Here is a 14,248-nt window from a genome sequence, read left to right as displayed (position 1 = left end):
CACAATTATGAGTTTATACGATCGAAACACGGTTACGAGTCGACACAAACACGACACGAGTATAGACACGAGTATAGACACGACACAAGTATAAACACGACACGAGCACGAGTATACACACAAAACGACATAAACACAATTAATCAAATGACCTAAGTTACGGTACCCACATTAACTTTCTCTAAACCTATTATATTTTTATTCAATTAATAAATTATTTAATTTCATAAATGTAATATTTATAATTAAAATTAAACACATTAACATATAATATTAAAATAAAATATTAACTTAAATAATATAAATTAAAATAAATAATAAAAAATAAATTAAAATAAAATATAAATAAAAAATAAATTATATGAATAAAAATGTGAGTCTCTTCCATATTATTTTATTAATTACTTATTACTTTTTTAATTATTTATAATTTTAATTATTATTAATACATTAAATAATAAATATATGATTATAATTTTAATTTTAATAATATAATAATATATATTTATAAATTTTACCCACATTTCCCACTTTCTCTCCTATTTTCTTTATCAAACTACCAACTTTTACATTAACATTATCAAATGATCATGTCTCTCTAAATATATTTACATTTTCATTAAATTTATAAATTATTTAATTTTATAAATATAATATATATAATTAAAATTAAATATACTAAAATATTAAAATAAAATATAAATATTAAATAAATTATATGAATAAAAATTTAAGTCTCATAATAATTATCTCACATATTAATTTTATTAATTTATATATTATTTTTACAATTTTAATTATTATTAAAACATTCAAACAAAATATATGATAATAATTTAACTTTGATAATATAATAATATTTTATAAGTTTTACTAACAATATAATTTAATATATATAAATAAATAAATAATTAACATGAGTGTCAAGACACAATTGTGTTGACACGATAATAAAATTTAGTCGGAATAACACGAAACATGAATTTAAACACAAGTTAGTACGACACAAATAAATTCGTGGACACGAATAACACGACACAAAAGAGAATAACACGACACAAAAGAGTCTGTGAATCATAATATTTTGAGTGGGTCAAGACACGATATGACACGCATAAGATTTAGACACGACACAACACGACGCGATTGAGAGTCTAACACGACTTACTCGAGTCGAATACGAACGTTTATGTACGATGTCCAGCTCTAGTTCGGAGTTCGGTCGGAATACATTAATTAATTAATTACTTAATTAATTTGAAAAGAAACATCTAATTCATATTTTACTTGTATTAATGTGACATTAATTAATAAACCCTTACACTAGCTAGCTTAATTAACTTAATACAATAATCGTTTAATTAATGCATGTGCAGGTATCATCATCATATCGGATCCTACTTATACTACTATTATGGAGCATCATGATTAAGAGATTAGGTCATAGCATGAGGAGGATGCAGATTTACATTCTCTTAGTGTCGACAGTACTCATGAAATCAATTCTATAACAATTCATCGGGAGGAGCTAGAGATAACAATTCATCAGGAGGAGCTAGAGAAGAAGCCTCAAGGATGGAAAGCCATCATCTTCATCCTTGATATATATATTTATATATATATATATATCTTCTTCTTTTCTTTGTCTAATATATATATATATATATATATATATATATATATATTGTTATATCAGTCTAGCTATTTAAATGTTTATTTTCAACTAATATTATTGACTTTTTTTAAACTTAATTGTAGGTACAGAAATATGCGAGAAAATTAACAGTATTTTGGTCGGATTAACTTGGGAGCCTTCCTGGTCGATAAATGTAATAAGATAATTTTCATTATTTCTTGTTAAAATAAAATAAAATTAATCATATATAACTAGACATCGTACATAAACGTTCGTATTTGACTCAGATAAATCGTGTTAGACTCTCAATCGTGTTTGTGTCGTGTCTCAATCTTATGTGTGTCGTATCGTGTCTTGACCCACTTAAAATATTATGATCCACGGACTCTTTCGTGTTGTGTTATTCGTGTTTACGAGTTTATTTGTGTTGTACTAACTCGTGTTTAAATTTGTGTTTCGTGTTATTCTGACTAGATTTTTTAATCGTGTCAAATACAATCGTGTCTTGATACACATATGTTAATTATTTATTTATTTATTTATATATATTAAATTATATTGTTAATAAAAATTATAAAATATAATTATTAGTTTATTTTAATTAAAAAAATTAAATTAATTTAATAAGTTAAATGTATTTAATTTATTTAAAAAGTTATTTAATATGTAAAATGTGTAGATATAAATTTAACATATAGTTTTAAAAATAATAATTTAAATATAAAATATATAAAATGTGTTTTAAAACATATAAATAATTATTCAAATAAAATTAGTTAAATTTATTATTTTAAAGTTATTAATTTATTTTTTAAAAATTAATATATTAAGTTAGTTAAATTATTATCATATTTTTTATTTAATATATTAATAATAAACAAACATGATAAAATAATTAAAATTTTAAAAATAAATATGTAAGTAGTGAGATAATTATTATGAAGACTCAAATTTCTATTAATATAATTTATTTATTTAATATTTATAATTTATTTTAACATATTTAATTTTAATTATATATATTACATTTATAAAATTAAATAAAAATGTAAATATATTTAGAGACGTGATAATTTGATAATGTTAGTGTAAATGTGGGTAGTTTGAGTAGGAAAATGGGAAAGAAAGTGGGAAAGTTAGGTATAAATTATAAATGTATATTATTATATTATTAAAGTTAAAATTATTAATATATTTTTAAGATATTAATAATAATTAAAATTATAAATAATTTAAAATTTAAAAACTAATTAATAAAATAATATAAAAAAAGAATTATTAATAGATTCAAATTTTTATTAATATAATTTATTTATTTTTAATTTTAATTTATATTATTTAAGTTAATATTTTATTTTAATATTATATTTTAGTATGTTAATTTTAATTATAAATATTACATTTATGAAATTAAATAATTTATTAATTAAATAAAAATATAATATGTTCAGAGAATGTTAATGTAAATGTAAGTAAATTAGGTCACGTGATTAATTGTGTTTATGTTGTTTCATGTGTATACTCGTGTCGTGTTTATACTCGTGTTGTGTCCGTGTCGACTCGTAACCGTGTTACAATCGTATAAATTCATAATTGTGTCATGATTGTGTCGTCTCGTGCTTGTATCGTGTCAACCCAAGATCCGAGTGAGATAATATCGTATTGTATTGTTACGTACAAATATCGTGTTGGATCGTATCGGTTCGTATTTCTCCAACCCATTGCTCAGCTCTAGTATAGACCGTAGAGGAAAGTGAAAGAGCGGTTATGATACACTAGTTGTCGACATATGCGTGAGAGGTATGATACTAGTAAAGTACCCTAAAACCCGGTTCGGTTTGACCAGTGGTTCAACTAGTCAGACCTATCCAATCGAAATTTTTAAAAAACGGATTGATGACCATAACCGTTTTCAAAACCTTGTTTAGAATGACTTTAAATTTTTCATAATTTTATTCAAAGTTTAATCTTAGATTTTTCAATTTTTTTGTGTGATTGATGATTTGATGCTGGATTAATTTTTAAAAACTATGGATTAACGTGTCTAATTAAATTTTGTTTTAGATCAATTTTTTAGGTACCATGTGTTCTTGGACAAAAAAACTTGACCGTGAAAAGGGACTATGATTAAAAGTTTTAGCCATAGCCTGGTTTTCGACCGAAAAATTAGTCATTCCATAGTTTCTGGCCGTGGAAAAGAGTAGTGACCGAAAAAAATGGCCATGACCTAATTTTCGACCAAAAAAACTAATAATGTCTTGTTTTCTGACTGTGTTTTGCCTGTCTAAGTTTTCGACAGAGAAAACTAGTCAGACTTGACATCCGTGTTTTCATGTCATGGTATGGTTTTTGACCGAAAAATGATCCATGATGATTTTCGGCCAATTTTTTCACCCCAGCCAACCAACAAATCTATGACAGTCGGTTCACGCCCAATTTGACCCGCGCTCGCGCCCCTATCTAACTCCCATTGACTCTATACCCTATTTGTTTGTTGTCTTTTATTGATTTTGTTTATTTTATTAATTTTAATGTTTTAATTAATTATTAAAAATAAAAAATGCATGAAGATACGAAAAATCATTTTTTAGTAAAGGCCTATTTTATATTTTCAGAACATGCATGAGCCATAACCCTTTGTCCAAAAAATATGAAGTCTATTTATTTGCCCTCACAAAATTATTTTCAATCATAAAATCGACTCCATATATTTTTTCAATTATTTCGACAATTCTCTCTATTTTATGACATGTCTCAAAATGGCTATGCTCACATAAACTATATTTTATTTTTAAATCTTTTTCCATGATTAAATTTGTTATTCATGATCTCTATATTTTTTTTATCATCCAACCCTTGTGTATTATATTTTTATTATTCTTAGACATTTTTCATGTATTTATATATATATTTTTTGTTTCTCACAAAAGTCACACGATGAAATCTCTTTGTTTTTGTAGTAAAGAATTGTCCATCAACAAATGGTCGATCGTCAATGTGAAAATTACCTTAAAATTAGAATTAACACGGTAGGACAAAAATTAAAATTGAATAGAAGGTAAAGTGATCGTATATTTTCTAAAAAACCAAAATCATAGGTAATAGAGATCGTTTAACTAAACGGGCGTGCGGACGCGTTGATGATATTTTTTACACGTAACCAAACACCAAATTCACATTATATAAAATATTTGATTCTTAATGTCTTTACACCAAATACATATATTTTCTTAATTTTGTGGGAAAAAATATATATCAAATTATTTGACGTAAAATTATTCTTAAATCGAAAAAACTAAATAAAGATTTAACCATTTTATTCTCAATCTCGACTGAGATTCTAGATAGAAGGTATGTTATTTACTTTAAACGTCTAAATTGTTATTTGATGTCACTTTCGATTTTGATTAATTTTTTAAAAGAATAATTCTCTAATCGATCCAATCTAAAAAAAATATTGATAAAATAAATAAATTCAAACATTAAGCATTAAACATTTATTTTTCTTTCTTATGTCTTTGGCGCAAGTTAGTGAAACCAGGCATTCCTTGATATAGTGTGCACTCTCAGTTCAGAAGAAGAGATTGCGCGGATTATCATCTATACTGGTCGAGCTTCAAAGACTGTCTCTTCTTCTTCATCAGTAGCTAGTTTGAATTTGCTTACTGAGGATTTCTATGTTGTAGACTAGGGGCGGAGCTGATACTCGATGAATCTTGTCCCAAGCGGCCGCCAATTCTATCCGGCAACAACTTTCTTAGACTCATTCCACACCACAACCTTCAAGCACCAATTTACAGTTCGCTTTCTATTCTTGAGGTACGGTTCTTCCTTTTCTTCTCCTCCTCCGTTAAAGAATCTAATCGTTTGCTCAAGGCGTTATGAGGCTAGCCCGAATTCTGTCCCCGACAGACGCTCACCAGGAAAAAACAATTTCAATAGGAATAGGAACTTCAGTGTTTCACCTGAAGAAGAATCATCATCATTTTCGCAAGATACTCGTGGAAAGAATTGGTTAGATAAATGGAGTACAGACAAATCTAATCGGCCTAGACCTCCTCGAGAAACGCTGAATTATCGTAGTCGTAACAATGGAAATGTTAATGTTGGTGAAGGTGGTACTACAATGGAGAGGATTGTTGAGAAATTAAGGAAATTTGGGTATATAGATGATGTGAGGAAAGGGGAGGAGGAAAGAAGAGTGATAGAGAAAGGGTCTATTGAGGATATATTTTATGTTGAGGATGGTATGTTGCCTAATTCTCGAGGTGGTTTTTCGGAGGACTCGCCTTTGGGGATGGAACCGGGGTTTGGAATTGAAAGTGTTAAGGAGGGTGTCATGTTTCCATGGGAGAAGCCAATGAATAAGGAAGATGAAAACGCCAATTCGATTAGGCAAAAGAGTAGAACACATTTAGCTGAATTGACTCTTCCTGAGTCTGAATTGAGGAGGCTGAAGAATTTGACATTGCGAATAAAGAATAAGATGAGAATCACAGGCGCAGGCGTCACTCAAGAAGTTGTAGACAAGATCAAGGATAAATGGAAGTCTGAGGAGATCGTGAGATTGAAAATCGAAGGTCCATCCGCTCTTAACATGAAGCGAATGCACGAGATATTAGAGGTTTTAGCTGAATTTTGACTACTATATTTATTTTAATCGTTTAATATTTCGTTCTTACTGCCAATATTATTAAGCTTACAGCTTCTTTACCTTCTTGAAGAGGCTCCCTTTTTACTCAAAGATATGCTTCTTTTGCTTCTCTACAACTTTTACTACTGTACTGACATATGGTTCTTCATGATCTCATTTATTAATTTTTATTTGTTTTAATCAAATACAATATTATTGAGATATGTCATTACAAACCTTTAGAGGTTTGTTTTGCAACAAAATGAGCAGCTTGATTGGCTGATCTAAAAGTTAACAAATAGTCTGGAATTTGGTGTAGAATCTTGTTAATTGATGTGCATAGTTGAATTAGTCAGAAATTCTTTCATCTCATTTATTATTACTCAATTGATTCAGAGGAAAACTGGGGGCTTGGTAATTTGGAGATCTGGCGCCTCTGTAGCTTTGTATAGAGGTGTGAGTTATCAATCACCTTCACCACGACAATCCAAGTGGGAAAATGACTCACCTTCACCGCGACAATCCAAATGGGAAAACGATGTAAAGGAGATATCAAGAGTTTCACATAATGTGAGTGATGTTTCTATAGAGCCGAAATCTGTCGTCAATTCACATGTTGATCGAGTTGAAGAGAAAGATAACTTGGAATTGCCACAAAAGGTAGAATATGAAAATGAAATAGACGAACTGTTGGAGAGTTTAGGTCCTAGATATACGGATTGGCCAGGGGATGGGCCTTTACCAGTTGATGCAGATTTGCTTCCTGGTATTGTTCCTAGCTATAGACCTCCTTTTAGGGTTCTTCCTTATGGGATGAGGTCTACTCTATCAGTTAAGGAAGCAACAGCTTTAAGAAGGCTTGCCAGAGTTCTCCCTCCTCATTTCGCGTTAGGTATGTATGTTGATTTCGTGTTTGATGCGATTCTCTGTCTATATACTCTGTTTGGTGTACTGAGAGTTTTTTCATGTCCAGGCAGAAGCAGACAGCATCAGGGTCTTGCTCTTGCTATGATCAAGTTATGGGAAAATAGTTCAATTGCAAAGGTTGCACTGAAACGTGGTGTTCAGTTAACTGTTAGCGAGAGAATGGCTGAAGATATCAAGGTAACTGATATGATACTTTATTGGATGTAATAAAAGAAGACAAAATTTGTTCCTTTTTCTTTTTGTTTCGGATCCCTAGTTTTAGGGGAAAAAAAATTGGGAAAAAGGAACCCTAGTTTTATTTTAGACTTTGCTGGCTTGATAATTTAATTGCTACAGGATTTGGGCTAGCTATGTCAATAACTCAATCCTTCTTATTTTCCCAACCTATATAAAAGTGTAATAATCTTACTTAAAAGCAAAATTCCACCCTTAAGCCCAAAGAGAAGAAGGCTCATAGACAAATGGCTTCCATTAGACAACAAAAAAATTATCCAAAGATGAGTGAAATCAAAATATAGGCGATATCTATGTCAACTTCAAGAGAGAATGACTCCTAGGAAAGAGGACTCTTTTGGACACATTATGGCTTAGCGGTATAAGAAAGGAGTAATCGTGAATTAATAGATTGCCACTACGGTTTGGTTTGAGTGTCTTTGTTTATGTTCTTACTCTTTATATGATGAATCTATCAAATATACTGAGATCTTTTTTTCTCATGTGATGAATCTTGTTTTGAACAAAAAAAATAAGTTTTTGGTGAATCACTACTCATAGGTCAAATCTATCTAAAAAAAGCATTCATCCTTGAGAGCATTAACGCGCTTCTCTTTGCTAAGTCATTTCTATCCGAGAAACAATAATGGAATGATGGAATTCTTTCAGACATGAGTTTGTTGGTATGGATTTTCACAAACTGGTTAGAGTGGAAACCACTAAAATAATAGTAGTACCACTTCAATCAATTTAATTTTCTTTTTACTCCCCATATGGAAACAATTCTTGTTTTTGTTTCCAAATACAGAAACAAAAATAATTTTTTGAATATGTTTATGATTAAATATAGTTTCCATGTTTTGATACCTGGAAACAGATACAGAAACAATAAGTGTTCATAGTCTTGGATGAAAGTCTATGCTTTGCACTCACTCCCCGGATTTCATTTGTACACAACTTGACTATTCTATTGGGGTTGGATCATGCACCTGTTATGACAACATGTAGTAATGCATTCAGCCTATTTGAAAACAGGGTTTTCTTTGTTACCATATGGGATAATTGTGTGATTAATAGATTTTTCTTGTTTTTATTTATATTATGTTTAAAATTATTTGTCTTCACTTGATGCAGAGATTGACAGGGAGTATGCTTCTCTCCAGAAACAAAGATTTCTTGGTGTTCTACAGGGGAAAGGACTTTTTATCACCAGAGGTAGCAGAAGTATTACTTGAAAAAGAAAGACTGGCGATATCCCTGCAAGACGAAGAGGAACAAGCACGGTTGAGAGCTTCTGCCTCAATTACACACATTGCTGACAAAAAGACCGATATTGGAACTACTGGAACACTTTCTGAATCGGTGAATGCCAATGCCCGATGGGGAAAAAAGCTTGATGAAAATTACGAGGTAAAGGTGATGCAGGAAGCTGAAGTTTCAAGACATACCAACCTCGTAAGGAAGTTGGAATACAAGCTTTCCTTTGTAAGTTTCCAATCTCAAAACTTATATAAGTAATTTCATTTTCTATTTTTAGTTCTTAGATACTGAAATGTAGATTTTATTCCATCCATAAATCTCTTTGGAATCAATCCTCCGAGATGGGATTCTCACTTTCCTAGTCTATATCTTTCTCTTAATTTTCATTAGGCTGAACGCAAGGTTCAAAAAGCTGAAAAGGCCTTAACCAAGGTAGAGCTGTCTCTATTGCCATCAGAACGGAAGGCAGATCCAAATAGCATAACCGACGAAGAGAGGTTCATGTTCCGCAAGCTTGGTTTAAGGATGAAGGCCTTCTTGCTTCTAGGTAAGCAAAGAATCCCAGCTTAAAGAAAAACATTTTCACATAGTTTAAGGAAGGCAATAACTGTGTCTTTTTTAAATACAAAAGTATAAAATCTAGCCTAATCCGTTAACTACAAGTATCATGATAACATCTGAGCATGATCCAATCTTAATTTGTGTTATATTACTTATGTTTTTTGGGGCCAAAGGAATACAGTTAAAATGATTTTTGTTTTCTCAGGTAGGCGTGGAGTTTTTGACGGTACAGTGGAGAACATGCACTTGCACTGGAAGTACCGTGAATTGGTAAAGATAATTGTAAAAGCTAAGAACTTTGAACAAGCGAAAAACATTTCCCTCTCTCTGGAAGCAGAAAGCGGTGGTGTTTTAGTATCTGTTGACAAAATCTCCAAAGGATATGGCATTATTGTTTTCCGAGGAAAGAATTATGAACGGCCTTCATTATTAAGGCCGAAGAATCTATTAACTAAGCGAAAGGCTCTGGCACGTTCAATTGAGCTTCAAAGACGCGAGGTATTGAAAATATATGGTATTTCTTATTTGTATTATAATTATATTAAAAAAAAGGTATGGTTTATAAAGTTGCTAACTTTTGTATTATTAACTGACAGGCTCTCCTACATCATATCTCAACCCTACAAGCAAGAGCTAACAAGATTCGATCAGAAATTGTATATCTCTACTTCTCTGTTTAGGGTTTCATTAAGTTGTTTTTTTCAGTTAAAAAAGTTTGTGTATTTTGTTGATTCAGGGAGAAATGGCTAAGGTGAGGGAGTTTGATGATGAAGAACTTTATGACAAACTTGATTCTGCTTATCCTACTGATGATGAGGAGGACAGTGAGGTTGGCGGTTTTCTGATATTTTATTTTTTTCGCTCAGTTGTTGGATTTTATAGTCTATATATTCCACAAGCTTATTACTCCCTTTATGTCTCGTGATTTAGGTGGAAGGAGACGATGAAGATCATCTTCAAACCTACGAAACTGAGGATGATGATGATGATGAAACCAGTGCCTCGAGCCCCGTCAATGATATTCAATCTGAGGATGATGATGATGAAGATGAAACCAGTGCCTCGAGCCCCGTCAATGATATTCAATCTGAGGATGATAGCATTCAGTTCCAAACAAGTTTCCCGTATAGATTCAACATTCGCGAATCTGGAACAGAGCCAGAAGAATACTTTAGCGATGATGATGATGATGATAACCAGCACATCCATGAAAAGCAAATTGAAGAAAGGATCTTTTAGAGTCAAGAACCACACTAGAATGCTGAAAGGTTTTCATTTTAGTCATGGATGAAAACTGTATTGTGGTGGTTGGGCTATAAAGCTTTAATATATGTATTGGCAGATCTTTTGATTTTTTTTTATATAGTTTTAAATAGAAGGTAATTATTCTGAGAATTGATAATTTATCATATATATTATTATGTTAGTTCTTCTTTACTCAAGCTCTAGCCTTGCAGCTAAATTCATCTAAATATTAGAAAATTAAAGATAAAACTGGAAAGTTAGAATGGGCCTCAAACAAAAACAAATATCAAACCATTATTTTACAATGTTAAAACCCTTAAAAAGTCACAAAAACACAAAAATATTCAGTTAATACCATTTTACTTTGTTTTCTTTTACTCTTTTTTGGGTATACCACGGATCGAGCAAGAAGCTTGCGTAGTTGAGACTTTTTGGTTCATCATGCTATTGCTCTAGGTAGTTAGAAATCGGCGTCTTGAAGTTAACATGGATCAAGCAAGAAGTGCCACGCGAGCGGAGTTGAGACTTTTTGGTTCATCATGCTATTGCTCGAGGTAGTTAGAAATCGGCGTCTTGAAGTTAACATGGATCCGCTCAAGGACCTATAAATATCTAATTCGTGCTCCATTGTCTCTGCCTCTGGTCTAAAGAGTCTATACTTAAATGGTATATTCTTTACTACCAATATTGTCTATCACAAGGCAAACCATTATTATTAAGTAAATTGTTTTTGACCAACCAATCCAATAATAGAAAAATTCAAACTACCTTGGAATAACCTAGTAAATACTTCATCTGATGTTGATTCTTTTTTGTGAATAAGATTTAAAATATCTAAATAGCATACATAGTAAAGCAAGACAAGATACCCAGGAATTGTTAAATAATCCAAATTCATTAATATAGGTGATAGGTAATAGGTAATTAATTTGATTATATAAAACCTTCAAGATAATCAGTAATAAAAGGGAAAAAATGCAGAGCCATACTTCAAAATTCAAGAACCAAATTTACTGAAACCATAATAAACCAACAAATAATTCTTACACATAATGAAAGGGTATTCAAAGTAAGCATATGATAAATCAATTTCTCAAAACTAGGCATAAATGTCTCCAAAATTAGAAGAAAAAAGCAACATTATATTCTCTAGCCACCTAAAATGTAAAAAATGTCTTGCAAAATGGTCAGGAAGGCTGGAGAGTAATAAGTAGCTGCTGCCTCACTTAAGAGGAATAAACCTTGAAGAGTGGGTAGCACCGATACCGGGCCTCCCATGCTTGACTGGCTTGTACGAGATCGAGAACTCAGCAAGGTAATGACCAATCATTTCTGGCTTGATCTCAATCTGGTTGAAAGTCTTTCCATTGTAAACACCAATGACGCTACCTATCATCTCGGGGACAATGATCATGTTTCTAAGATGGGTTTTCACAAGATCGGGCTTCTCACCAGATGGAGCCTCACGTTTCTAAAAATCCAAATTCAAGAACAAACAAATTATTAAGATAACAGTTTTTTCATCAAAATCCACCACAACATCATATCCAAACAAACACCAACTTGCATAAAACCATTGAATATAAACATGTTAAAGTAGCTCATGTGAAATGTTTATGTTTAGTTGATCTATACTCATATAAGATCAAGACATTGAATCTAGTGCATAGTAATAGTTTCTACAAGAATTATAGCAACAGTTGTATCTGGGATTTATAATAAGTACAGATGATCAAACAAACAAGTGAAACTTTAAAAATATACCAATTTCTAGAATCAATTAAGACAATGAATCAAGAAAAAGGCAGGGATTATTCAAGATTGATAATCAAAAGAATACATTAGCATGTTCAATTATCCATTTTACACTGCATCAAGATACCAAATGATTGTTAAGTTCTAAATGTAAACTAATCAGGCAACAATTCAAAGTTCAATACTTTAGATACCACAATAAGAATACTAAGAAATCTAAACAAATCTATATAAAACCATACCGCTTTGCGAAGTTTCTTAATCAAAGCCATTGGCTTCCTCTTCAAACCTCTCTGGAACCTAGATTTACACGAAAAAAACAAACAAAAATCAAAACCTAATATCAAATCTAAAACTTCCAATCAATAGATCAGAAACAACTCGTAATTACATATACCTTCTTCGTTGTCGAGCATTGAAGTGCTTGACGAGCTCATCAGTTGACATATCAAGAAGCGCATCCAAATCAACACCTCTGTAACTGAACTTCTTGAACGTCCTTTTCTTAGGCTGTCCAGCAGCGATCTCGGGATCAATGTCCGCCTATCAATAACCGAACGAACAAAACATCAGTAAAACATGTATGTAGATACGGATAAAGAACAAGGACATACATGGACGTTTCAGAACAACAACGTAGGAAGATGATGCAGTGTACAACAAAGAACTTACCATGGTTGCGAATCGGAGAAATGTGGATCGCTGAGAGCTAAGACGACGGTCAGTTCAGCTGGCTGCTGCGGCTAGGGTTGGAGAGGAATGCACTTGACCTATATTCTGTAACTTGTTTTTATAAAGGGAAAAGGAAATAATCTTGTTTGTGTCCTTAACTTTTAACGTTTTAACGTTTTTAACCACTATTTTTATATATTTTCATGTTTTATTATATTACACCTTATATATTATATTATTTTATATATTACCATTATATTATCATTAATTATATATATATATATTCTTTTTTATGTATTTTAAAAGTAAAAATTATAATAAATTATATTATTTAATGTATGACTTCTATTGATATAAAATATTTATATATATATATATATATATATTAAATTATTAAATTTTAGTTGAATTATCAATAATAATTTGAGGCAAATTTAAATCTAAAATATTTTGTTGAACATTTTTCATGTTTTATTATATTACATGCTATATATTATATTATTTTATATATATATATATATATATATATATATATATATATCACACTTTAAATCGTTTAACCTTATTTTGGGTCGGCCCGAAATAAGCCCAGCCAACATTGAACTGCTCGACTAACTCGTCAGTTGACATATCAAGAATCGCATCTAAATCAACACCTTTGTAGCTGAACTTCTTGAATATCTTTTTCTTAAGCTGTCCAACAGCAATTTCAGGATTTTAAATAGTATTTTTTATTTATTAAAAGATTTATTTTATTTTAATGGTCTATGATGAAAACATAAGTTTATTATTTAGTCAGGGTTATATTCTCACTCAAACTTATATCTTTTATTTATTTTTTTAGCGGTTAAAATTCACGTTTTTTTTTAAGTTGGGACAGCCCAAAACTCGGGACTAGCTCTGTCAATTATGATAGCTCCATGTCGTGCTCAGTAGTTAAAGTATCCACGTCGTACTCAGTGATAGTGAAGGAAAAAATTCACATCGTGGTAGAGTACTTTGATAGTTGAAGAAGCTCTATAGTTGAAGGATTCACGTGTACATTTAACACAACGATATATCTATTGAATTTTCAAAATAAACCCACAAGCAAACTAAAACATTTTTATTAATAAATTGACAACAATTTTGTCAATAATTTTTTATTACCCTATTTAAGTTTATTTATTTATTAAGAATTATTTTTAATTTAATTTTTCTAAAATAGTACAAAATTCTAATTTTGTTATACAATCTCACTCCCACTAGACCAAAACAAAAAATTAAATGTATGACTAAAAATTATAATAAATTATATTATTTAATGTATGACTTCTATTGACATAAAACGTTTATTTATATATATA

At 30.5% G+C, this 14,248-nt stretch overlaps 2 protein-coding genes across 2 annotated transcripts; one reads left to right on the top strand and one right to left on the bottom strand.

Moving 5' to 3' along the window:
• Positions 1-5,216: 5,216 nt before the first annotated feature.
• Positions 5,217-10,618, top strand: LOC124919491 (CRM-domain containing factor CFM3A, chloroplastic/mitochondrial-like). The gene is made up of 9 exons (XM_047459735.1): positions 5,217-6,260; positions 6,666-7,161; positions 7,243-7,373; positions 8,544-8,894; positions 9,060-9,216; positions 9,436-9,728; positions 9,827-9,886; positions 9,967-10,059; positions 10,161-10,618. The coding sequence occupies exons 1-9, from the start codon at positions 5,346-5,348 to the stop codon at positions 10,467-10,469; spliced, it is 2,805 nt and encodes a 934-aa protein (XP_047315691.1). The 5' UTR covers positions 5,217-5,345; the 3' UTR covers positions 10,470-10,618.
• An 850-nt stretch (positions 10,619-11,468) lies between these two features.
• LOC124920143 (40S ribosomal protein S15) lies at positions 11,469-13,040 on the bottom strand. The gene is made up of 4 exons (XM_047460561.1): positions 12,903-13,040; positions 12,628-12,773; positions 12,473-12,530; positions 11,469-11,946 (listed from the first exon to the last, which is right to left on the bottom strand). The coding sequence occupies exons 1-4, from the start codon at positions 12,903-12,905 to the stop codon at positions 11,698-11,700; spliced, it is 456 nt and encodes a 151-aa protein (XP_047316517.1). The 5' UTR covers positions 12,906-13,040; the 3' UTR covers positions 11,469-11,697.
• Between the last annotated feature and the right edge of the window lie 1,208 nt (positions 13,041-14,248).

Source organism: Impatiens glandulifera, chromosome 1 (genome assembly GCF_907164915.1).
Source record: "Impatiens glandulifera chromosome 1, dImpGla2.1, whole genome shotgun sequence".
In the NCBI taxonomy this organism is placed as follows: Eukaryota; Viridiplantae; Streptophyta; class Magnoliopsida; order Ericales; family Balsaminaceae; genus Impatiens; species Impatiens glandulifera.
Note: the sequence above shows the minus strand (reverse complement) of the source record. Positions and strands in the feature narration are given on the sequence as shown.